Source organism: Pseudopipra pipra, chromosome 6 (assembly GCF_036250125.1).
Source record: "Pseudopipra pipra isolate bDixPip1 chromosome 6, bDixPip1.hap1, whole genome shotgun sequence".
Classification (NCBI taxonomy): Eukaryota; Metazoa; Chordata; class Aves; order Passeriformes; family Pipridae; genus Pseudopipra; species Pseudopipra pipra.
Window position 1 is genome coordinate 39,267,812 of NC_087554.1, and position 26,794 is coordinate 39,294,605.

Consider the following 26,794-nt stretch of genomic DNA (forward strand, 5'->3'; position numbering starts at 1 on the left):
GAAAGCAGCAACTCTACTGAAGTTGTTCTTGTCCTGGCTTTGCAGACTGAGACTTCACTGGTTGAAAGGAACAGAGCAGAGAAGAGATGGAAAGCTTTCCTACTAAGCAATGACCTTATGTACATACCCATACAAATTTCCTTACAACTTGTCTCCTGCAGTGCATCAACAGATTTTTCTTCCTGGTGTAGTACAAAATTTGCCATAAATAATATCTGGATCAGCCACTACAAAAACTCACACAGAATAATTGTTCTCCAGCGACCATTTTGAACCAGCCCACTCCTATCACCCAATAAACACCAGATTATGTGCTAAACATCAGGCTATCCACAGAAGTCTCTTCTACTCTGAAATGTAAGCTGTCACCTTCCTCCTGAAAAAATCAAAATGACCCTGACAAACCATTAAACCCACCAGCAACAGCTGAACACACAAAGGCTTTAGCGCCCATTCTGCAGGTATTTCCAGGTTGAACATAAGTTTAAGTTTTTCCCATTTTAAAACCTCAGTTAGGTGAAACTGTAAACTCACTTTAGACAAAGCTGTAAACTCTTTTAGACAAAACATGGACCTTTTCTAGACCTCTCCCAGAAGCTGCTTTAAAGAAAAATTCAAGTTTATTTACTACAGAGCATATGCACCAACGATATGAGAAAGAAAGCATCTGAAGGTCAAAATTCTTCTAAGTTTTTAATCAGTCTAAGATAATAGTAAGAACACTTGCAATATATACACCAGTATAACAGTAAGCATTTTTGCTATTCTCTGAAAAGTAAAAATCCAACTTTTATCAATTATTTTAAGCTTTCAATAGTTTGGCCATTCATTCCAAATGATTCATCAAAACTTTCATGTAATTTTTAATTCCTACCTTCCCTTAGTTTCTCATTAAATGTCATTCTACGAACAGTCCACCTTTCTCACACCAAAAAACTGACATTCCTTTGCAAATCCACCACACAGACCAAAAAACATGCAGGGCAAGATCTGCGAGCGCTGCCCTCTCTCCACAACTGCTTCAAAGCTAAGGACAGAGATATCAAGCACAGCGACACAATACTGCTCTTAATCAACCTAGGGAAGAGCAGTAACAGTATCACTCACCTAAGTATCACACCTCACTCTTGGTATATCTAATGGAGTTTATTACCCGTGTTTTTGGTTTAAAAAAGCACACACAAAACCCACCCACACTAAGCAGAAAGAAATAAGTACTTATTTTTCAATATACTTACCTTGCACCATTATTTCTAACTACTTCCACTGTTTCATCAACAAAATAGCGATCCTTGACATAAGCAAAGATTTCATCACAGATCTCATGAAGTCGGGTGCGATGGGTAAGGGTGGCCAAATACAGAACTGGAATGACAAGTGCCTCTGGAAAACTTTGAAGGTTATGTCTGGCTTTCCTCTCTGATTCCAGTGCTTCCTGATATGTGAGTCCTGGTTTACCTGTGACAGCACAGCTCCACACAAGGCTGTTGCAGAGAATAGTGCGTTCAAAAAAATCACTGAAAAGAAAGAAAGGCAGGAGGGGGAAGAAAAAAAGAAAACAGTTGAGTTCTGACTAACATTTTCAACTTGCTAACAGTTAATACAGCAACAAATTGCAAGTATCTTTTAAAAGTCTGAAATGCAAAAGCATTTGGACAAGTTGTAGATAATTAAGGGTTATCTGCCACTTTTCAGCCATGGCAAATTGGTATTATAAAACCAAAGTCTCCTCTCACTACAGACTGTAGTAACAGCGTCAAGATCTAGAAATGCTGCAAACAAATATTCATGTATAAGAAGCCTTATGCACAATACTAATAATAATCACACTGAGTTTAATAGGTGTCATATCATACTCACATCCCCCTCCATTTCCATAAATATTTGCAAGAGGAGCGTTTAAAACTGTACAAACATGAAATAACTTTAAGATCACAGAAACATGTTGCAACTTGAGTAAGTTTCAGATTTGAGTGCCTTAACTCACAAATGGAAAGATGGGAAAGGTAAAAAATTAATGTCAAGTAGTTCTCTAAATAGTTTTTATTCCTTCAGTGTTTGTATAGCTCTTAGAAAAAGTACTGAACTATTTTTTTCCTACAGATTCTTCTCCTCCCTTGTTCCATTAGTAAACATTGATTCTCATCCTTCCATATATTTCCAACTGATGCTAAAACTACATTGTTGTTATGGCTTGCTTGCTAGCTGTTATATTGGAGTCAAGAAAAAAGAGCTTTCATTAGTTAAAATTTGTCCTTTTTTGACAGGTATCAGAAAAACAGCGGTTTGTTAAAACACTTTCTAGATGAAGACGATGAGGTAGTTATTCACAAAACCACATTAAAACATACGATATACTACTGATCAGTGATTGGACAGCAGAGCAGTCTTTCAATATGCCCCACTTCAGACAATGCTTCTATTTGCCTTACTTTACAAATCTTAATGGACTAGTACTCATAAGTATGCAAAACACAAGACAACAAACTCAGGTTTTCAAATAATTTTTAATAATGGGGTTAGAGAGTTGGACAGTTCACACTGAGTTTTTTCCTGCAAACTCAAGCTGGCAAATGTTCATCAGTGACACTGATGCAGATGACAGTGTTCACTGCAGATGGACAGATGAACCATAACATTTTGTAAATGAAAATGGAAATTCCAAATTGAGGACAATGAAGGGTCTTGGCTCACATAATCCTTTCTGTATGAGCACAGGATTCCTCTGAGTGAGATATGCTTTAGGAATAACATCAGCTGCGAGGAGGAGAAAAGGACAGAAGAGGAAGAGATATATTATCTGAATAATATTTAATAGCTACAAAAATTCAGATTTTTATATCACCAGCATCTACTTAATATATCTGACAGTAATGGATAATCTGGGCTTGCTTACTCTAAACAAGAAAAGGAGAAGAACAAAGCAAGAAGAATAAGATAAATTATTCTTCAGTATATGAAGAACAGATGGCTGTCAGTCATTCATTGTGCATCTTTATTGTGTATTATCTTATAGCTACTAAAACATTTTAAAGAACGGGTTAGACAAAAATCTGTTTTGTGGGTTTGCTTTGGGGTTCTTTGTGAGGTGATCTAATGCATAAAACATGATCTCTTCAGGTCTCTTCCTGCCCTACATTTCAATACTTCTGTATTAGACTGAAAATAATTTTTACGGATGGATATTCAATGGATAAAGTATCAGTTACACAAATCATCACGCAGTTGTATGTATCTACATATATTTTTGTGTCTCACTTACCAAAGAGGTTCTTGATTATTATCTTTAGCCAGGAAAGAGAAAAACGCCCTAAAGAGAAACTATAAAATTTGCCAGAATATAATTTTCAAAAATTATGAAAGTAAAGGGTAAAAAAAAAAGGCGGAGAGAGAGATCAAAGAAGGAGGGAGAGACAGAGGTTGACACTGACAGTGCCCCTTTAAGAGCTGCTGTTATTCTTTGTGAGGGGACATCAGGCAGTCATGCTATTTAAAGCAACAGCACTGAACTTATGGGAGAGAAAAACCTAAAAAAACCCAAACAAACAAAACAAACAAAAAAACTCCCCAACACCAAACCCCTCTCTAAAAATTTTTAATTCATGATTAGTACAAGCAAAATGCTAAGATTACTTTAACTGAAACATATTTGAAGAAAACATGTTCCATTTGCATACAAGAGTAATTTGTGTATCTAGTTTCATTCTCCTTCATTTCCTCTTTTGTTCTGTGTGGATATTTCCCCTGTGAATTTACAGGGAAGAAAAGAAATAGTGTGAGAAGAAATTATATTTGATTTTGAAAGTATTATTTATCTTTAGCTATCATTACCTATAGCACATCAAAATTAACTTGGTTTGAGAGAGAAGAAAACAAAATCCCAGTAGTATAGATGTTACTGGTAGAACCCTTTCTGTCCCTGTCTCTCTCTAGTGAATGTCAGTCATCACAAAATGATTGACAAAGAGCAGACACAACAGCTACCAAACCAAGAGAATGCTAGCAGCAGCAGTGATACCTTTTCTCTTTACTTCAAGAGTAATAATGCTGTTGATCATATTCTACATTCAACTTAAATTCACAACAGCAAGAGCATCTGCTGCTACTCACATCTGAAGCCTTACTTACATCTTTGTCTAGGGTATTACGGTCTTTGGGGCTTCCTTGCTGGTTCAAGATCTCTGTGACTCTTGACAACATGGAGCAAGAAGTTCATAAAAAACATATCCACAAAGTTCACTTGCATCTGCCTGCAAGGAGTCAAATGTAACTGTGACCACTTTGGTGATATCCACATGAGCTCAACTACTCAAGGAGCATGGACTAAAAGCTAAGTTGTCTTTCTAGTAGTAATTAATGCTGACTTCTCAGACGGATGTCTCTTTTCACTTACATTAGTTAGTTTGCCATGCAAGGTAAGGCAAACTGTAAAATTATCAGCAAATCACTGAGTAGTAGTTTAACACTGCTACTCCGTAGGTATTTGATTGGAGGCAGTTAATTAACAGAAGCTAGAAATAAATTACTTGCAATGTCTGTGCTGACTGCACTTGCAATGGATACAAAAATCCAGCCTAGAAATTACAGATGTCTTTTGCTTGAACTAACCAAGTATTCCCATTAGGTCCAAGATTTACTGTACTTTTAGTGTGCTTCAAGAACGTTTGTTTCAAACCACTTACTTTCATTCATTTTCTTAGCATATATTAAGAACAATTCATTTAGGGTATCATAGGAGGGTAATAACAGAAGACCAACTTTGCCATTCTGGACCACAGTGTTATTCTTATACTCTTCATCTCCAGAAGTAGTCAAGAATACATATTACAAACAACGCACAAAACAAACAAGCAAAAAACCATGATAAATAGATTTATTCCTTAATATTTACAGGTTAATTATGCATTAAGGAATATATTTGAAGTTATGAGTTTCTCCTCAAGAAAACAAAAAATCCACCTAATTTAACTAATGACTCTTAGCCTTTTAAACAGATCTCTTTTGACTGTAACCAAGAACTCCACAGGCCAATCTGTAAAGAAGTTTCAGTAAGTTTTGAAGATGCAAAACTGCTCTTCCTCTCCCTCCCATGTTCTAGAATGAGGAACATTCCTACCACTGTATCTATACTACTCATCATTTTCTTTTTCAAACTGTCTTACAAGCAAGACTTCCTACACATCTATATCCACACATCTATATCAGCTATTAACTTTCACAGACAAGGTGTCAAAGGCTGGTGGTAACATCCCACTGGTTTAATGTGTTTCTCATGCATCCCATATATCTCATGTAGCACTGTACTTGCTTTTCCTATTATGGCTCCAGACACTCATTGCTGGTCTGTCCTTCTGACCAGGAATACAACATCAGTTGCCTCAGTTCCCGTTACTCATGATAAATACAACTGAACACTGCCCCTTCACTGCCCTCCTGCTTAGAAAGGGTTACAAAAATACGCAATTGTATTTCAGATTAAAAAGGAAATACATTCTTAACGGGAAAGTCACTTTACAAAATACTAGTCTTGCCAAATTCTTCTCACGTTAGCATAATCATTTCTTATATACAGAAGAGTAATACTAATGTATGATTTCTATTCATCTCTACTGAAGATGACACGGGCATGAAAGCAGCTTTTCAACAGTAAGTTTGTATTCTGTTGAAAACCCCCCAACAACCCAACAAAAAAAACAAACAAGAAAACAACTTGAGTCTTAACTGTTTGTACTAATTAAAAGCATTCATACAGTTGATCAAAGGGGTGAATTCAGGTTACCACATGTATCTATACCACCCACCTGATCTAGTCAGACTGTAATTTTTAAATTTTCCTCTCAAAAAGTAGATTCAGAGAAGCCCAATTTAGACAATGGTTTTCTTTCATGAAACAGCTAATACAATTTTTAAGAAGTGGATTCTCCCTATCCTTATTAATCTAATTGCCCTTGCTTAAGCAACGAAATAGGAAATGCAGTTTTCAGAAGACATTAGCTATGAGCTATCTGCAACCAGCAGAGATGAGGATTAGCATCTTTAAAACTTTCTGAAACACGACCCTATGTTCTCCAGCAGATTATGCCACAAACAACTAACATGAACCTAAACTTTCTGCCCATCTGCGCTGGAACACTTTGCTAAGTAAAAAATACCACACTTTTCAATCCAAAGCACAAATTTTACCCAACCTAACAAAAAAGCCATAAAAGAATTAAAAAGAAAAAAAAAATCAAGAAACATACCACCAAAAAAACCCCCCACCAACCCACCCCACCCCACATACACAAAACACAAGCATAGCAGTTTTCTGCAGTTTTCCCAAATACTATATTCAAAGGCTTGACCTCTAAGCTAACCACCTACTGATATTTCTAGAGATCGCCTGTGACCATGTCTAAATTTACCCCTTAACTCATGAACTTTGGTTAAATAACAAATTTGGTCTTTCATACTTCTTAGTGACAACACCTCTGCAGTATAAATAAGCCTGTCAGAGTACTTAAAATACCAAACCCTTTAAGAACAGAAAAACATTTTAAAAGGGTATTTTTAATGTTGAAATTTTAGTACAACGACATATACGTGAAACATATTTCAGCACAGTGTCAAACAACACATGAGAGTCACCTAATTATGTGATAATAGTAATTGTAACCAGAAAAACAGCTTTCAAAATATCAGAAGCTGGGGGAGGGGAACTTAATTCCTACAGAAACAGGAGCCTGTCAGCTCTTCCTTCTTAGGTTCTTATATGCCCTATAATGAAAATACTCCTTACAAAACTCCCAACAGCATATTCAACATCCCTCTTCTCCCTTAGAGTATATAGGCCAGGAAACAGTAAGGCATCACCCTTCAAAGTTACCTAATCCAGCTTCGTTAAAATTTTATTAAGCAGAGTGTATTTGAGTAAGAAAAACAAGTCTAAACATGAAAAAGATTTAGGTGTGCTTTAATTTCATAAGCTGCAAATGAAAAGCATTTCAGATTTAATCTCGTTAGTCTGCACATCTTTAAAAAAAACAGAGTTTGGATGCGGGGGCCTTTTTGTAGGTGGGGATGGTGCTGCACGATACCGGAGGTGAAAACATGTAATTTATCGGCTTTGAAAAACGTCTCTCTAAACACTTTCGGTCCATTGTTCTTACAAGCGGTGAAGTGAGCGGCAGCAAGTTCGGGACTACCCGTGCCATCCGCCTTCAACCGTTAACGGGAATTTCACCATTTCCATTGGGCTTTTTTCACACGGAGGGAAAAAAAAAAAAAGGAAGGGCGGAAAAAAAAAAAAAAAAGAAGGGACGGGAAGAGCGATAAAAGCCTCGCTAGAAAGAGAGCTCCTAAAGGGACAGGTGTGCCCGCTTTAGGCCGGGTTTAACTCCCGGCAGTGCCACTCGTCCGCCCGACCAGGGCAGAGGGCTCCGGCTGCGGAACCCCCGGACAGGTGCAGCGACCCCGCGCCCGGGCCGCGCTCCCCGCCGGCCGAGCCCGCCGGCCATTTCCAACCGCGTCAGCCGGCGGCTACCCGCGGAGGCGGGGCGAGCGCGGCCCTAAGCTGCGCGGCGGGGCCGACAGCAAGGGGTTAATCGCAGCGGGAGCCGGCCGGGAAGCCCAGCGGGCCGGGCAGTCGGCGCCCCCCGCCCGGCCGTCACCACAACAATAGGGCGACCGGCACATGCCAGGTGGGCGGGCAGCCCCGTTGCGCCGCCTGGACGCGGGCCCGGCGCGGCCCCTTCCGCGGGGCGGCCTAGAGCCGTCCGCCGCCGACACGCGGCTGCTGGCGGGGGCGGACGGGAGGGAGAGCCCAGGCCCGGCAGACGCTCGGTACCGCCCGCCGCCTCCCACACGCGCAACTTTCACTTCCCCGGCGGGGGCTAGGGCGACACCGAGGAAGGAGCGGCAGGAAGGGAGGGAAGGAGCCGGTTGCCTTCCTTCCCCGTAGGCGAAGGGGGCTGCGCGGTACCCCCGCCGAGGAGGGACAGGGATTCCCCCTACCCCGGGCGAGAGATCCGCCCTCTCTCCCCCACCCGCCTCGGGAGGGCACAGGCTCGGCGCCAGCCGCGGTCCCCCTCACACCCCCCGGCAGGGCTCCCCGCGGCGTTCCGGGGAATCCCCTTCCCTCTCTCCCCGCCTGCCCAGGTGTCAGAGTCGATGGGGGCTCGAATAGCTCCCTGCCCGCCGCCGCAGCGCGGGGGGTGCGCAGGACGGACACAGCGACGCGGACACCGACACGGGGCTATCGCTTACTCGTAGTTCCTGAAGATCTCGTTAGTGACCCTGCAGTAGAAAACGCGCTCGTCCGGCCGGAGGTCCGCGGGGGGCTTCACCCTCACGAAGGGCTTTCGGTGCAGCAGCGGCATCGCCCCGCTCCCGGCTCTCTTCCTGCCCCAGGATCAGCTTCCGTGGATCGGGGGGGAAATAAAGAAAAGAAAAAACAAAACGCAGAGTGGGAGAGTAAGCGAGGCAACGGCGCCCACCGGCCCGGGGAGGAGGGAGGGGGCCCGGCGTGTCCCTCCTCCCAGGGGAGCCGGGTCAGGAGGGAACCGGAGCGGCGGCGGCGGAGCCTTTTGTGTGCCCGACACGCCGTTGCCTGCCTGGGACTGCGCGCGGACCAACGGCGGCACCTTCCTCCGCCTCCGCCCGCCTCACAATGGGGCCATGACGCCGAGCGGCGGGCGGAGGCGGCAACCCCCGCCCCAGCCGCGCAACGTGCTCGGCTCGGGGATACCCCGGCCGCGCTTTGTCTGCCGCGGCTCCCCTGCCCCCGGGTCACCTCCTTCCCCCCGCCTCTGACCCACACACGCCGGGCCGGACACCAACTTCCACTCCCCCGCCGCCTCCGCCTCCTCCTCCTCGCAAAGCAAACACCCAGGAGGGGCAGCGCCGACCACTTATCTCCCTCCTTCCTTTCCTGCCGGGTCGCTGCCTGACGGGGGTCCTCGCCCTTCCCCCCCCGCTCCTCGCCTCGCCCCGGCCCAGCGGCCGCCGAGCTCCGCCGCCGCAGGACAGCGCGGCCGCGGCGCGGGGGCAGCCCGGCCTCCGGCCTGTCCAGCGGGGGCTGCGCGGCTCCCTCGCCTCCTGCCCACCTGGTGCGGCCGCAGACTGCGCTCGCTGCTCGGCCGGTGCGGAACGCGGTCCCCTTCGTCGCGTTTCTCCCCTTTCCTCAGCCCCCCTTCGGGTCCCGGGAAGTTTTTTATCTACTTCTTCAAGCCCTCAATCAGGAAGAGCTGCGGGGAGGAGCCTTCCCCTGCTCTCCCCTACATCTTTATTGGCCGCTCGGTGCCTTCCAGCGTGTGTCACACAGGAAGACAGTGAGCTACATTATTAATTAATGGCTGAGAGGGCGCATCCTCCATTTTTGAATTATCAGCCGGAGACCTCCGGTGCGGGGGGTGGGCCCAGCCCGGCTGCCCGCGGGGGGGAAGGCGGCTCTTTGGGCGCGGCGCTGCCAGGCCGGGCCGGGCTGCGGGCGACACAAGTACGGCGATCCCGGCTCATCGGTCACGGCTCAGCGGGGCGGCCGAGCCTGCGGCGCTGCCACCGGCGTTCCCAGCCAGCGCCGAGGAGCCGCCGAGCAGCTGTGAGACCACCAGCCCCGGGGAGACCGCCCGCCTCTCGGCCCCGGGGCGATCCCTCCCTGCCCTCGGTACCTGCCCTGCGAGCAGTGGTCCCGGCGCGTCTCCTGCAGGGAGTGTCGGCGTTTGACAGGGCAGTGCCGGGGACATGCCTGTCGCGGTTACAGCCCCCGAACCACAGTGCTGTCAGCACGTACGGGGGTATTTTGCAGAAAGTGAGATTGTATGTAATTAAGATGAGCGCAAGGGTTGTATGTGGGCCCCTTAGCATTGCTTCATTTTTTTCCAGTTCACCGAAAATGTCACTAAATGGTTTTACTAGTGTATTAATTTTTCACCTCTTTCATTTTTTTTAACACTAATGCATTTACAGTGCCACTGGTAATTAAAACTGGAGTATTAATTTAATTGTGTTCTGAAGAGTGCTAGCTAGCTTGAAGACATAATAACCACAGAGAGTCCACATCTATTCTAGTTCATCATTACAAAATCCAGTGCTTATATGAAAAATCTACAGAATAACTGTAGAAAGTCTATAGAACTATTGAGGTGAATAATATCTGAAGATTGATATTTAAATAATTTAACAACTTAAAATGCCATTCCTGCAAATAAAGATTCCGTGTTGTTTCCTCCACCTATACATGGTTTCTTTTCTTCTACAAGTAAAGGTGGCGATAGGCACTGCTGTAGTATGTATGACTAAAACCTAAAAAAAACGTTTACGTACAATCCATTAATTACTTTGTTTAAAAAGTGATCAGGTTTTAATCAAAAGCACTGAGAAATGTTAATGTTCGCTTCCTCTAGTTAAGTTTACAAAGCCTGAACTACAAAACAGGTTAACCCCTGAGTTCTACCAGTTTGTTTTCATTTACCAGCTGGCTTCACTTTCAGTTTTTAATTTCTTTCTAGCAAAGGGCAAAACACTACTTGAATTAATGCACTTGTATCGAACATCTGGTAATTTTTAGTCCAGTTTGCATCAAAACAGTACAGTATGCCATGGTTATGTCATTTAGTGTTGCCAGCTCTTATGATTACAGTGAGATTTTGCAACACTTAGCTTTGGTTTAAGCTCTAGCTCTTCAGCAGATGTGATTAAATTGGAACCTCAGGTCTCATTAAAAATAATTACATTCCTAAATCTTAAGTTTGAGAAAAATGCTGGAATACACAAACCTAAAAGGCTTAAAAATTAGAGGAGAAGAAAAGCTTTAATTTTCAAATTTTTGTAAATCTCATTATTTTTAAGCCAGTATCATGATGTTTGGGAACTTGGCTGCTTTTTTTCATGCTCGGATTGTCAGCACAGCATTATTTTAGCACTAGTTGGTATCCATGAAAAATGCATGAGTTGATAGAACTGTGACATCAAAAGCAAATTCCCTTTTCCTCCTTTGCTCTCTCTTGCCCTCTTTCTCTTCTCACCTTTTCCTCCTCCTCTTGTTCTTCCCCCCTCATTATTCCCTCAGTGATTTTCCAGTGAACAGATCCTCACTGAGTAATAGGGTCGCACTGTGTTTTCATGTTCTTAGGACACAGAGGAGCAGTTCATTTAGTTTTCACCTTTGTTCTTTAAAATCCACAAGTCTAAGCTCTGATTCTGTTCCCAATAAGGTCAGCAGGACCTAGAACAAGATTTTATGACACCAGCTAATGTCTACTAAGTGGGTATTGAGAAATCAATGTAAATGAATTCTGAGACATCAGAAAACTCTTACTTTCCTTCCATGAGAATATTTATTGTATTTTAGCACTGTGTTTAAATTTTGCAATCATTTGGGACTTTTTAACACATCACTGAAAGTATAGTTTTGATTCAAGATGCTAGAATGGGATTACTGATGACATTCAGTGGGGTTGTTGATGTGGATTTTGCCACAAAGCAGCAAAAATGAAGCTGTTTTCTTTTTAAAACTTGACTTACACTCTAACACCCATACTAAATGTAGTTCCCTAGCCAGGGAAACTGCAGTTCTCGTTCACAGAACTTTAAAACTAGTTGTATTGGGAACATAAAATCTTATAAAACACTTGGTCTCCATGCTTTACAAGGGTAGAACAATTTCCTAGGGACAGTGTTGGCCCAGGATGGGGCAGCCCCCACCCCAGCTGCTCCTCTAAAGCTCCCCACAATTTGAAAATTTTGTCTTTCTTCTCACTGGCTCCCTCCAGTATTGGGGATTTCTTTCTTTATCCTATTTCTTCCTGTCTTTAAACCACCAAGAACTGCTTTACAAAAAGATGCTCCAAAATATCTATTCAGATATTCCAAAATATCTATTCAACTATATCCATTACCAAATAATTCCACATGTGACTATTGTTATTCTGGAACAAGTAGAGCTTATGCAATAATGTACTAGAGCATTGTCACTTTAAACTCACACTTTAAATTTTATTGGAATAACTAAAGTTTATCAAAATCATATAATTGGAACAGTGAAAAAGCAAAAGTTTTACTCAGTTCTACCAGTATTATCATGCAGCTGGGAGAGTACTTTTGTAGAGTGTGTTTTGCCACATGCTCTCTTGCTTTTTTGTTTATTTTTTCTCCAGAGTTGCCGCTTTGTTCTCTCAGGGTTTGACTGAAGTCTGAGAAAAAATTCATTGGATTTCTTCATAAAGAACATCCTTGGACCTTGAATGGCATGCTAGGTTCTCAACTCTAATTTTTGTAAAAAACATATGGTTGAAAAGATAAATGTGAAAGTATGTAAATGATAGCTTGCGAGTTGTTCTGTCAAATGACATGATATTAATAATCTCTACCTTTTTCCCAGTTGACTGGAGCATATAAAAAAGAAGAAGTATAACATATATGTGAGCATTGACTCATTTTAGTGCACTGAGTAGATTTTTGGGGAATAGTATCATCCCTTTTCTTTCCAAACACTGTTTGGAAAATCCTTCATTTCCCTAATGCAAACAAACCAGAGTACACTTTCGTAAAGCTTAGGGCACCCAGCAAAATATTTTTTCAATTATGCATTTTACCAATATAGCTTTTTTCACCTTTTGCCCTTTCTCTGTCACTTTGCTAAGTCAATTTGCTCTTTTGATCATATATCTTTATTTAGACTTTAAACTATGTGAGCAAAGACACTGTGCTGGTTTTATCAATCCACTCCAGCTGTGGATAACAGTAACATTTGGTCTATTGTCTTTTACTGGCTGTAAAGTGCTATGTTCAGTGTTTAATAACATACTCACTTATAAATAACATACTTCAGTCAAAAAAAAAAAACATGGAAGAGATACGCAGATGATTTTTCACAAGCATTTAATCTTTCTTTCATTCTATGTATGTAACATGCTTTTAAAGCAGTTCTGTAATCACAAGGATAGGACATTCCTTATTCTGCCACTGCTGGATGTGTTCATCACTTGATGCTTTCACGAGTCCCAGAGAAAGGTAAAGAATCAATCCCTGTGGTCAGTGAATTTTTTGTATGGTCACATGTTTAGGTAGTTTCTTAAAAGAATTAACCCAGGCATTCCACACACCCAGGCGTAATGGTTGGGTCTGTTGCTGTCATAGAGGGCAGTAAGTCATGACTGAAGTCTGCTTTGGCTCTTGTTGAGGTTAAAGAACACCGAGTACAGCAGGGCCCATCCCTCAACAATGCCCTTGGGGAGTACAGAGATGTTTGTTATATCACTGGAGTTATTCTATGGAAAGACATTCCATGTCTTTCTTTTTTTTTCACAGTTTAATAGGATTTAGACATACAGTTCTCACTGCTTTTAATGGATATTGCATGTTTAATTTCTGTGCAACTCCAGGAATTAAGAGATATGTTCCTTTAAAGTTTACTTTAATCATGTCCTATTTTTTCCCCTCTCAGAAAATACTATTAAAGGTATTTAAGCTGATAACCTTATACTAGTGGGGAGGAACTCTGACCTTATCTACTTTGTGGCAATGACCATGTGTGATTGGCCTCTAACCTGGTTACAAAATTATAAAATGATGTTGTGAAACCACTATTCATTTCCTAATAGTGTCTCTGAAACCAGCTTAAATTCTGAGAGGCTTGGTACTGCATTTTCTTTCTCACAGTTGTAGTGCACAGTATATAGAGTATTGATCCTACTGTAATTTTCTGACACTAAAATATGCTGAATTTCTCATTGCTAACCAATATTTGGAATGAATGATGACTGGTGAAGGATTTAGAATGAATGAATGAATGAATAATGAGTGGATTTGCTATTTTTTGTTACATATGCACATTGTCATTATTGGAGCGATGTATGGCATTTTACAATAGATTTAAATATCCTGCATCGGCCTGCTTGAAACCTGGATCTGGATCATTAAGATATTCTTTATGCAGTCAAATTTAAGATTGAGGACTTTCAAACTGTATAATACTAACCTAAGTTTGCATTCATCTTATTTGAATTACTTAGATTGAACACCTCTCTGTCCAGTTGATGAGTACAACAAATAATTTCAAGGATGTTACTTTATGATTTTGTTATATGACTATACAGTCCCACCTTTTTTTTTGGTCACTAATTCTGAGATCAGACAAACCTGCTTGCATATTGAAATGATCCCATGCAGTGCAGTTTCTGTTGAGGAATACATGAAGAGAAGTTGGCCCAGTAGCTGACCTGGGTTATTTAGTCAAAGATTACAGTGCTGAGTCAATCTGAAGCATATACATCTGCTCAAATAGAGACCATGTTGGATTTTCATAGAGTCATTCATTCAACAAATGTGATGACTCACAACTGTGACTAGTATTCTGACTTACTTATGCATTTAATATGAGACTCATTGGCCTCCACCTTATTTTCTTCTGTCCTGCTACTCATCTTGCATAGAAGGCTTTAAGAGATAAGGCAAAGAGATTAACTATCCAGGCACCCTTCTGATGGTAGATGCCAAATAAGAGCAGAGTTGAAAGAAGACAATAGCTGGCTCGACAGGGACTCTGGAGTCTCCCCACTTAACAACACATGGGTGAGTCATGGTGTGTACAGGTAAAACAGCCCCACCACAATCCTTCTGCACATGCTTAGACCCTGGCCACCACTTCAGCCAAGGTAGATGAGGGCTGGAGTAAAGTGGTAGTTTGCTCTGGTTATGAAGTGAGCTGCAGTTTTGATTTCATGCTTTTGCAGGACAGTGCTTTTCCATAACTGTATTAACAGGGTGCTGGCAGAGTGATCCAAGCCTGGGGTGCTGAGTCCTACAGCTGGAGGGGAGCCACCCATACTACATCATGGCCACAGAATATAATCCTTACGGGAACGCTATACTCAAGGGAGGTCCTCCAAAACGAGAGCTCCCAAGGCACAAGCCCACACAATCATTCTCCCTGCTCCCCCAAATCCAGGGCCAGGATGTTTTATGTGGACATTGCTGTCCACAATGCCACTGTTGGGGCCTCATACCCAAGAGAAAGTGAGATACTGACAGAATTTCTACATTTCTTAAAAGTCAGGCACTTGTAAATGTGTTTGGTTTATATAAAGCACACATGTAGAGCAGAACTAAAGGGAAAAAAAACTTAAAAGGTGATAAATCCAGTATTTCTGGCTTTGGAAGACTTAGGACAGCTGGAAAATTATTAGGATATTAGGATTGTTACCATACAGTTGCTAAGCAGTCATAGCAAGGAAGAAAATGTAAACCTTTTTGTTACCAGTACCAATTCAGCACAGCAATTGATAGAATGAAATTGTTAAAGTTTCCATAACTTGTAAATTAAGAACCAACAAGTGTTTCAGTTGTAATTTCCAGTCATCCAATGTTCCTAGACAAAAAGCAAAGGCAAGAGTTTACGATTCTAAGACTGCCTTCAAACATGGAAGTTATACACCATGGTGTGGACGTAAAGTTGCAAAAATGCATATATCCACACAGTTTATTGTTCTGTAGGAACACTTTCTAGTGATTCAATGTATCATTATGCATCTCTAAATGTACCCATGTTTAAGGTTGAATTGGTATAAATATCTCCATCTAAAATACATTTTAGAAGTTTGCATCCGTGTTATCATAATTACAGAAAGTTGTAAAAAATTGCATGTGAACCCACATTTATAGAGACAGGAACACTTGAATCAGCATACCAGTCACTGCGTCGTCCCCCAGAAATCAGACAGTTACTTTTAACTGCAAGCCTCCTTTAGGGCAAAAAAACCGGTGACTTACAGCTTTGCCTAGTCCCTATTGGATGCAATGGGTAAGACCCCGCCTTTAAAAATGCTTTCAGTTACGCTCACTACCACTGACTCATATAAGGTCCAGTGAAAGAAATGAAGCTGATAATGAGAACAAGGAGAAAGTGTGCAAGAAATTTCCTTTATACCTTACCTCGGTAAGTACCCCCACTAAAGTCAGTACCAAGAAGAAAGGTTTAAAAGGTCAGATCAGGTTTAAAAATGCCCCTGCCTTCCCATCACTGCCCTGAACTGCCTTGATATTTGTTTTCTAATGTCTGTGAGTGGGTGTGTTTTGCCTCTGTGACAAAACTGAAATTCAATGAGAGAATTTCCTGCTTCATAGGTACGTTTTTGACATGCAAGGCATATGCATGACCTCAATTCTCCATTTCTTGCCTATTGTGCAAATGAGAGTTTAGCAGCAAAAGGAATTACCACCTCAGCATTATCTAATACTTGTGCATATTGCATGCACACATACTTGGATAAAAATGTTTAACAGCTGACACAAGTTGAAATAAAACACTTCCCCTCCACCCCAGTAATGCTTCTTTCACAGTCTTAAAGAATCTCCTGGCAGGAGGACAATCTGATGAAAAATCAGGAGGAGAAAAGGGAAAGGTATGCCAGGAAACACAGCTCAGGTCTGTGCTGATGGTTGGATTCTCGATGAGTTCTGCAAAGAATCCTTCTTAAGGTTCACATAAAACCTGGTTACAGAGAGTGGTGACTTTCCAAATGGCTTTGCAGAAGCAAGTAGAAGCAGTGCTCCTCACCTAGTGAAGCTCAGTCCGACTATATGAATGAGGAAATGGTGCCAGAGGAGTTTTATTCACCGCCGTTAATTTATATCGGAGTGTTAGGCTGACATTGCCACCTCGGTGGGCACCAGCTCCGCGGGCTGGCCTGCCAGTGGGAACTGCATGGTGTTTGGCGCTAACTGTGGGATCTGGGAAAAAAACACTTTTTGGAACTACGTCTTTTGTGCCTAAAACATGAGCGGTGTCTGTGCGGGACGGGGAGGCACGGCGTGTCCAGGCATCAGGGAGCGGCCCGGGATGGCGGGTGGGAGCCGGCCTGGAACCGCCTGCCCGCGCCCCCTGGCGGCCGCGGGGGCGGGCGGGGCTCTCGTGGGCCATGGCAGCGGTGCGGGCGTGTTTCGTGGGCAATGGCAGCGGAACGAGGGAAGCCCCTCACAGCCGCCCATTAGGGGTGGTCTGGTGGCGGGCGGAGCGTCCGCCCGCTCACCTGTGGAGAAGGCGGCTGGTTAAAGCTTAACCCGAGCGGGCTGAGCAGGCGTTTTAGGACAGTCGTCGCATCTCGCCTGACTCGTCTTGCAGGGAGTGCTCAGGGTCTGGAAGCGGCCGCTGCCCGAGGAGGCAGGCTCGGTGCTGCGGCTGCTGGAGAGTCCTCGGCCTCCTCCCCGTGTCCGGCGTGTCTCCAAACGGGTCAGCAGCCTGGGCAGCGCCGGGGCTGGCAGCGGCCCCTGCACAGCAGCCGTGCCCCAGCGGCCCACCACGCAACAGGTCACCACCTGCTCGAGAGAGGCCCACAGCCCTCCCTGCCTTGTTGGCCTTTGCTGAAATTGAAGTGTCTCTTGGCTCCAAGCCATGTGAAAGCTTTGAAGCATGTGGGTTATGGGCACCGGGTTTGGCCACCCCGTTAGTCGACAGTGTAAGAAACAGCACTCGGTTCAGCACCGCAAGCTGTTCCTCCTACACCAGTCAGATCACGTCCAGTGCTCACACCGGTGTGTGGTGTATATAAAACCTCACGGAAATTAAGAGGTCCTTCTACTGAGAGTCGTAAAAGGTAATCAGTTCCAGTGGGGGTCAAACAACAAAATGCTCCTGGGAATAATTTGGACTTTGTTTCTTCAGTTAAACCAGAATGAATCTACTAGTGATTCATATTTCCATGGTGTAGAGACCTTGTGCATGTGACTATCCTTTGTTCTAAAATTAAGTCTGCCCCTTCTGTCCCTTTATTTTGTAAACCACCAATTCATAAGGATTTAGGGAAGGATAAAAGCTCCTGTAAATTATTATGGTTTCATAGTGTTAAGGAATGAAGGAGGGAACTTTCCTGAGATTTTTTTTAACACAGTCTACTCCTAAATTGTACTCTCAGATTTATCATGAGCTTTGCATGCAGACCAGACCATGAACTAGTTTAACTAGAGTTATTTTGGCATCAGTTTAGCTGCAGCTCTCTGAACTGTCAGGTGGACACACTGAGAAACAAGGTATAAACGCTACATTAGCACATTAACACAGGGTTTTAAAAGTATTTAGTTAACTAAGAGTAGAAAGGGGTCTAGATGAGACAGCACAAGATTTGTGCATAGACTAATTTTTCCTTTTGTCTGGATTTTGCTGCATAGGAACTCTGCTTAATTCTGGATCAGATGACTAATGTAAGTATTTGCTTGTCCCACCAAAGGGAGATTTACCTTTAAATATCTGAAATATCTGTCATAGTATGCTTTCCTCCTATAGTAATAGTAAAGATAAAAATCCATCTCTATCAGCTGAATTACGTGCTTTTTCCTTCTACACTTAACTGCAGTATATTAATTCCTTTGACAGTCAATAACTATGTGTTTCAAGAGATAATTATTTCCCCTTATATGAATATGTTCCAAAGCCTTTGCAAAAGGTCTGTGAGAGGAAAAGCTCATTAGTGTGTTTAAACTTCTAAAGAAATTAAGTGTAGAGTGTATAGTAAGATGAAAAAGTATCCAGAAGGAGGGAATGTTACCCATGTAAGTTCAATCATACTAAAATTACTCTTTCATTTATTATAAAACCTGATTATTTTTTCCTAATAGAAAAATACAAATGAGTAAGATCTGCAATTTTTCTAAAGGAATATGGACAGAACCTTTAAAGATTCAGTGGCGCTCAGTCTGTCAAAACACTTGAGCAGCTGTAAGATCAGAACTCAAAGGCCGAGCAAGGATGCAGCCACCTAGGAGGCTGATTAAGGTAAAATTAAAAGTGCTTATAGGGGTTCTGTTGTAGTTGTTGTTTAAATAATCCTATCTGAACTTAACCATTGTACTAAAAAAATAATCAAGTCTTGCAGGTTACTTGTGCTTATGCAACTGAAAACAAAATCTATCGGTTGAGCCAGGTCCTTGGCTCCACTCCAGTAGTTCAAAACAGGTCTAGAGCCAGCTTAACTGCCCCAGCCATAACTATTTTCACTTTTCCAGAAACAGTTCTGCCAGTCATAGACCTGCTGAGACAGCTTACACTTCCGTACTTCTGAACTTTGACTCCCAGAACATAGGCAAAGAAACAAAAGGCATGGGAAGTAGGGACCTGCTCTGCAGTGCCTCTCTGCCTCTGGAATGCTCCCCCTGGACTAGGAGCAGCTGATTAATTCTTTAAACAACAAAACAAACTCCAAGATAATTAAACAAAATGTTCACCATACCTTTTGGGTTCCCTCCCCACACTTTTTAAAAAATTTTTCATCTTTGGAGATAGGACAGAATAAGCATTGAAAAACTATTTAACTGATAGGGTTTGCTTTTCCTTGGTCTTTAGCGAATCATCCAGGGTATCATTTTAGAGTTCCTGTTGCTTGTTTTACACAAACATGCTCTCAAGCTTGTGTCTGGTGAGGAAGTAATGACAATTTGTGGAGTAATAAAAAAGGGCCAACATTTTATAATGTTGAAAACTGTTAATAATCAACATCAAAAGGTTATAATCTGTTGACAGTCATCTCCTGGATTTATACAGCTGGCTGCCCTACTGGCTCTTCTTTCAGGCTAACTGGAAGGTGCTCTGACATATGTGTCTTTATAGAGTGGTAACTCTGAAAACATACAGGCAGCAGCTATTCAAAACAATGGGTTGAACCTGAAGGCCTGAGCAAGAAGTACTCCAGGCAGTACATGCAATTTTCCCAGGTGAATGAATTAAGAGCAAAGGCCTCCAGGAGCAAAAATACCCACCAACCCCAAAACAAAACAGAACAAAAAGACCAACACTGTCTAGCAGTTGCCTAGAGCAAGGGGACAGAAATTTTGGTTTTGTGTTCCTGTTGCCTAGAGTAATGTAAAACCTTTACCCTTTTATAACTAGCAACAAATCCTGGGGGTGACTGGGTATTACACTGTGTGAGATGGAAGAAGAAAGAAAATAAAGAAAGAGCCCTTGGGGGCATTGAACGGGCCTGAGGGCCAAGCACAGGGTTTGGGAACAAGAAATTGCTTACTACATGTTTATTTACAAAGACTTTAAAGGAAGGGAGAGAGTTGATACTGCTCCTTTGTCCTCCTGATAGACATACTAATTCAAACTTTCCAATAATAACTTCTAAAGCCAGGAAGAAAATGGTATTTTTCCCTTTTATGACAATCAGATGTTTAATGGGAGGAACACTCAATGTGCATCTAAGAGATAGGTGATGGCAGTTATGAGGAGAACTTCACACCCTCAAACTAAACCTGTTTGGTTACCAGTATAGTAAGCAGCCTGAACAGTACAGGGATAAGTTTATAGTAATTTAAAGTGTAGTAGGTAACACATAAAAAACCTTTTCTAGAGATACCATAAAGTTGTACAGCTTGCTTAGCAAAATAACATGACGGCTAATGTTCTCCAAACACAGGCTTTCTAGGTTTGACTGAGAAGGGAACAGAACAAGGACACCTGAGAAAGATGCTGATTTCAGCCTGTTTAAACTGTTTCATTGATGTAAGTCCTCTGTTTCTGCAAGTACATGAAACACTGGTCCAAAGAAAGATTTTCATCCATACCCTATTTTGAAAGGTCAAGTAGCAACAGCAATGAACACATGACAGCCAAAAAAATTAAAAGGCAACACAGGTACCTGTTCGAAAGTCCTCTTTTCATCATTTCAACACTCACCTTCTCCTAATTTTCTCCATCTCCTTATGACATTGGGTGAACTTTGTCTCACAAAAAGATAAGAAAAAGATTATGCACCAAATTACTCAGCTGACTCCCAATTCTGACACTCTGCAAGGAAAGTGGTATGTAGATGCTATCTTTACAGGGTGAACTTTACCTTACCTTTCACAACCCAATTTCAAATAAAATATATTTATAACATTTCTCTTAATGTTGCCCTTTTCAGCTTGTTGCATTTTTTTATATCTTTGAACTTGTTACAGTTTCCTAGAATTTATAGTTCCAGAATAATTTAGATAATTAGGAAAACTAAATTGTTAGTGTTACTTTAAGTGCATCCTTATCAATGAGAAACACAGCTCAGCGCTGAACTGTCATATCCAGCTTAACAGCAGTAGTGTACATCAAAAGTTAGCCTGCTCTATGTTATTAAAAGTTTTTTGGGGAGTAAGAAGTCAGAGTTCCTTGGGATATTTATAGTATTTAAGAATGCTTTTAAGTGACTTGTAATGGCAGATGCCATAGGGTACTCCGTCGTAAGTGGTTTTCCTATTCATAACAAGTAATGCATATTATGGCACGTTTCAAGCCAGGCCCACAGTAAACTTTGTAGAAAAAATAAATTCCATTTGGATCTTGTTAATGCCATGTTGTGTTTTGATTTTTGTTTTGAATACAGCTCTTAAGTGGAATTTTTAGCCCTGAATTTGATAGTATGTACTTCATGATGGACTTCATTGGATTACATTTAAAGCTCCAACACAAGTATCAATGGCACAAGCTGAATGGTGTTACCGTGGGGTAAAAAATTGACTTGTTACGACAGAACTAACCTCTGAATGGCTTGGGTGAGAGGCCTGCGTAGTGAGAGTCCTGCTCTTCCAAATGCTGGCTCCTTTCTCCCTTCCACAAACTATCTCGTCCTACCTCTACTACACAGCCTCTCACCAGGAGTGCATTCTCTTCACCCAGGGTATGTAGTTGTGGATTGCTGCCCCTGCAAACATCAAGATGGCTACAGCACATCCTGGCTTGGATTAGAGGAGCAAAAGGGACTTGGAGGGCCATTGGGAACTCAGAAGGACTGGGATACCAGTTCTGGAATCTAAACAAGCTCCAGTCACTGCTCCAGAAAGGTCCCAGACATGGAGCTAACAGTTGTCAATGTGCTGGAAAGACTGAGTTAGAAATTATTGACCTGTAAGTGGTAGGATCAATTCACAACACCACAAATCCTCCTAGAACAGGACCAGGCCACATTCTAACAGAAATTGCCAAATTTGATCAGATTTGATGTTTCATTCAGGCTTCTCCAGACTAGAAAGCCCCACTCCCTTGGAAATGACACAGGTTCTCATATTCCATGTGTGAGCCTATTAGCACCACTACAAGAGTTTTTATCTTCTTTCAAACCGCACATTTCTGTCCTGTATGCACCAGTCCCACTTGCTGCCTCTGGCCTTACCTTTGCTTCTAGCCCTGATCCCTTCCAACTGCTGCTCTTTGTCATCCAGTCATAAACAACCCTTTTAACACGTATGCTCAGCTGCCAGCTTGCTTCTCTTCTAGGATGGCTGTGGTTGCTGATTATTCAAAGTTACACTGTAATTGGCAAGTAACAACTGATTTCACAGCTGTTTCAGAACTACCAAAAAAATAAATTTGGAACTTCAGGGGCATAGATAAAACTATTCACAGTTGCTGTTAAATAGATTAAAAAATAGGTCAGTCATCTTTCACTTCTACTCTTTCCTCAGCCATGTAACATCACCTGTGAGGATTTTCCTTTTGTAAGTTACACAGCTCCCTTAATCAGCACTTCTTGCCTGTTTAATAAAAATCAAAGAATCTGGACTGGGAGCTTCTCATGTGTTCTCAGTTGAGGCTTCTAGTCCAAACTCCATCTTAAGCACTGTTAGCATGTTCCTCAGTGGGAAGATGTAGCTCTGCTGATTTCTGAGTGGTTTTTTTCCTTGTTTTTTTTTTTTTTTTTTTTTTTTCATTTTAATACATTTATGTAGAACTAAGCAGATAAGACTCTGTGTAGTGTGCCTCAGCACATTACTTGAGTCACTCTGGCTTTGTCAAAGGACTGAATTGACACCCATCTTGGTTTACAGCTCTGCTTGTAGCTGCTGAGTCCTGCCATAGTTCCACAGCCTCTTAACTCAACAACCTGTCTTTTTTCCTGTCAACACAGCTTTTCTCTAAAGAATGCTATTGACCAAACAAATACCTTCAGAGGGGATGAGACTGCTATTGCATGCGTAACTTTTTTAAAAAGTCAGTCATCTCCTGAGTTGATGAGAATTGGGGGAATTCCGTGTTATAAATACACAGATGTTATTAGTACATATACGGCTTGCTTGAAGACAAAGCCATCACTCAGGAGACTTTGGCATATAGAGAGAAATATAAGCAGGAGACGTTTAGTTGTGTCCTAGTGAATTATATACCAGATGCAGAGATTGGGGATTATGAGGATTATTTTTGAACAGTTGGGCATTTAAGTCTTCCACCATTTCTAAATGCTCTAGGTGAAGCAGGGGCTGGAAGAAGAAAAGGCAGATTCTAGTGGCAAGAGAAATCTTTATATTGCTACTAGCCTACAGTTTCAGTTATTGCCTTTAATTATTCTTGAATTGTATCATATTAGGCATGGCTTATTCAGGTGTTTCTCAGGGGCAATGAGTGTTTTGTTTCAGCAAAGCGTAATTGTTACCAAAAGAGTGACTCCTAGCAAGTAACAATTCAGTACAGAAATGTAGATTTCTCATTTAGAGAAAACTGTTTTTAAGATGTGTGGTCACTGAGAGAACAGACTTGGGTTGGTATAAACTAGTTATTAAATAGCTTTCTGATATGAGGCATGGTATAGGTCTGAATGTGATTAAGTTAGCAGGAATTCTGCCACTCTTTGGTGACAATGACATTGAGTCCTGAACTGAAAAATAGGAACATCTTAGCAAGAGAGTAGCTATTCTGAATAATTGAAGTAAAGTATTAGAAAATTTCAGGGTAAATCAAAAGAGCAGACCTCAGCATGAGTACTTAAAAAGAACTACAGTGGTTGAGATCCAATTATTAGGCAAAGACTGAGAAGCTTAAAAAATCCCTCATGTTGCAGTTTACCATTATCGGTCTTTATTTCGTGGTGATGGCGTGATTAACATCTGACTATGAAGGCAGCTCAACTCCCTTCTAATACTGCTTTAGCTGTTGGTAATACTACCAGCTCTAGCAGAATCTCTAAACCTACTTTTCAGCCTATTAGTACAGGAATAATTTGTTTCTCAACTGTTACTTTGAAACATATTGATTTTTCAGCCTACACGTTTTTACTTGTTTGTGATCTTATCTTACTCAAATTTCAGAACCACACAATTCACTGCTAAGATAAAGAATGCAAAATTATTCACACAGTTTGGCTTCAGACAAACAAATGCAACTCGACACAAACAAAGAGAGTTGTATCCAAGCATTATTTGCCTGTGTTCTTAATATTTCAATACTTTGTGGAAAAAGCAAGTTGGGTAACAAGCTGTTTTGACTTCACTTCCAGTACACTTTCAGGTTTCTCTAGTCTCCAAAGCCAAGAATCCAGTCTAAAGATGCCACAAAGCTTCAGCATGCTTTAGGCAAGGCAGTGCTGTGCTTTTTTTTCAATCTTTGTTGCTGTGCTTTGGAATAAAATTAGAGTTTTGCTGTAGGTAAAAAGAAAAGCAGTCTAAGATGTTACCTAAATCTTCCATACTTATTCCATATATGATTTATGCTTAGAGAAAAGAACCTTGGGTTGGAGCTGGTTAGATTTGCTTTTTCTGCTGAAACAAGCTCTGAGCTTGAAGCATTTCATTGGAAGCACTCTGCTTTGACGAACTTTCAGCAATCAGAGCTGAGGCCAATCTCCCCAGAATGGGGCACCATGCCAGCCAGGTCTCCAGTCTCCAACCTGCTGGCAAATGGTCTGTGCCTAGAGCATCCAAATCATCCATTTGATACCAGCTGACACAACTTCCTCAAAGAATAATTGTGACTTTTCCAGGAAAAGCTCAAGCCTTACAAGTGTCGATGTTGGCATGAGACTGTTTCTCTTGCTATCACGTAGGAAACAGGGCCAGCTTTGTAGAGAGCAACTGCTTGACTGCTCTGGGTTATTAAACTGGCAGCTTGAAAGTCAACCTTCTGCAGTCCCAGAAATCTTCTGAGAGTTTGCAAGCCTGAACTGTGGCCCTGTGAAGGACTGCACTTTCTAGCAAAGTAGAATCTGTTTTGATTCATTTTGTGGCAACTTGTTTGTCCCCATTGGTACCATGGAGGACAGGACCTGACTTTTTGAAAAACCTTTGTTTGTCCCCAGCAGGACTTGACACTCCTTGCCCATGTTATGCAAGGCTGGCCTACCCTACATGTGACAGAATTGTCAGGCAAGATTTACCACCACCTTTATTTACAGACAGGGCTACTCTTTCAATCTCGACCAAATGGAAAGTGTTTGCCAATTTGTGTTTTATTTTAATTTCCTCTGCACAGATCTGGAGAGTGCCTGCCTATAAATACTTGCTTATAGGGTACTTGGGAAACCACTGCTTTCTCCAGGGATTAGATCCTATTTTCAAGTCATATTTTGCCATGGAAACAGAGAGGTAATAAAGGATCTGAATTTAATTTTTCTGCATCAACATCTCAGTCATTCATTCATTCAGCCAGGTGGAAAAGCCTCATTACAAAATAAGAGCTGCAATCCAAAACTATGGTTTCAGTGAAAGTAGGATCCCAAAGCTAAAAGGCTCACAGTTTAATAGAGGTAAGCAATCTTTTCCAAATCAAAGTAAGTAGTGTGGTGGTACCTAACAAATATGATACACAAATTTTCAAGTCTTATTATAAAAGTTTTCCAGTCAGTTCTGAATGTGTTTCAGACTGGCCTATGAATCAAAAAGAAATGTATATTAAAACAGAGACTAGAATGTGTGACTGAATTCTGATTCAGTCTTTGCAACTGAATTCCAGACATCATAGAAAGACTTTCAAGATGTTATTTGAAGTAATAGAATACGTATTTTAAATATGTATTAAAGTTAGGTTAATCTTGATCGCATTTTGCACAAAAACATTTGGAAATTCATGCTAAGGCAATTTTTTATTACATCTTAATCTTTTAAAGTATTCAAAAAAGCTATTGGAAATTAAAGGCTGTGATCCCGCAAATATCACCATTAACTCTAATAAAACTACCAGCATGCTATTAGGGGCTGCTAAATACCAAGAATTTATAAATGTAAATTTTCATTAAAGTCTTTGCTGAACCAGTACAAAACTATGTCAGCATTAACAATGAAATAATTCCAATTTTTCAGGATGCTATTGAAATTTTCATGAATTTCTGAATATACAGATCAATCAAAACAACCAGCCAAAGAAATGAGGGTTTTGGGAAAGACCAGACCTCTCTTTGACAATATACCACACTGAAATGCCTAGAACTCCTGAAATGGACATGAAAGATTTGCTGTGAACAGCTCTCTGTGCTCTTGATCAGAACAAGAGACAAAGAGTATTTCCAAAGAAATCACCATGTGTTTCACAGCCCCTAGTGAAGACCGAAGAAAGACTTTAGAAGTTTGTCCAGGCAGAGCATATAGTTTCTATCAGCTTTAGTAAACCTTGTAATAAGTCTCATTATATTATTTTAAAGATTATTTAAGAAACTTGATCTATAATAGTACTTTACAGTACTGTCATTCCTGGGTAGGAATTACTAATTTCTTGGTGCTGTTAATATATGTTTGTTAATTGGAAAGTGGAGATCAGAGAGAATGTCAGTAGAGAAAGAATTTTCTCATCTTCTGCTTTTCTCAGCCCTTCTTCCTCTTTTGGGTGAAAGAGTAGTGGTAGCATTTCATTTTTTGTCTTCATTACTCCATGAAATTATTATTTTGTGCTTGATCATCTTTCAGTCCAGTTTGTACCTCGCTCATGACACAAGGGTGGTAGGACCATTCTGCCAGAAGGCGGAGGAAAAAAAAGCTATCAAAGGACTGTGTAAGTGAAAATGTTTGAAAGTCAAAGGGAGGGCACATGTTTGACTTCACAAAAGAAAATGCTGGTTTCTGTTGCAATGTTGGTTACACAATCACATAAGGT

The 26,794-nt window shown here is 41.5% G+C and overlaps 1 protein-coding gene and 1 long non-coding RNA gene across 6 annotated transcripts in view; one reads left to right on the forward strand and one right to left on the reverse strand.

Annotated features, from left to right (window-relative positions):
- BAZ1A (bromodomain adjacent to zinc finger domain 1A) overlaps window positions 1–9,360 on the reverse strand; it is a 74,571-nt gene extending 65,211 nt beyond the window's left edge. For 2 of the 5 annotated variants that reach the window (XM_064658590.1, XM_064658588.1), the window contains exons 1-2: window positions 8,245–8,644; window positions 1,239–1,517 (exon numbers count right to left, since the gene is read on the reverse strand). In XM_064658590.1, coding sequence (XP_064514660.1) covers window positions 1,239–1,517; window positions 8,245–8,357 — 392 coding nt within the window. In that variant the 5' untranslated portion in view covers window positions 8,358–8,644. Of the gene's footprint in view, window positions 1–1,238; window positions 1,518–8,244; window positions 8,645–9,083 lie in introns of those variants that run through there. The other 3 variants (XM_064658593.1, XM_064658591.1, XM_064658589.1) reach the window with 2 other exon arrangements.
- Window positions 9,361–16,833: 7,473 nt separating this feature from the next.
- Window positions 16,834–25,850, forward strand: LOC135415999 (uncharacterized). Its single transcript, XR_010431384.1, has 4 exons — window positions 16,834–17,570; window positions 18,142–18,174; window positions 18,589–18,745; window positions 20,385–25,850. It is a non-coding gene; the product is annotated as an uncharacterized LOC135415999 (long non-coding RNA).
- The last annotated feature ends 944 nt before the right edge of the window (window positions 25,851–26,794 follow it).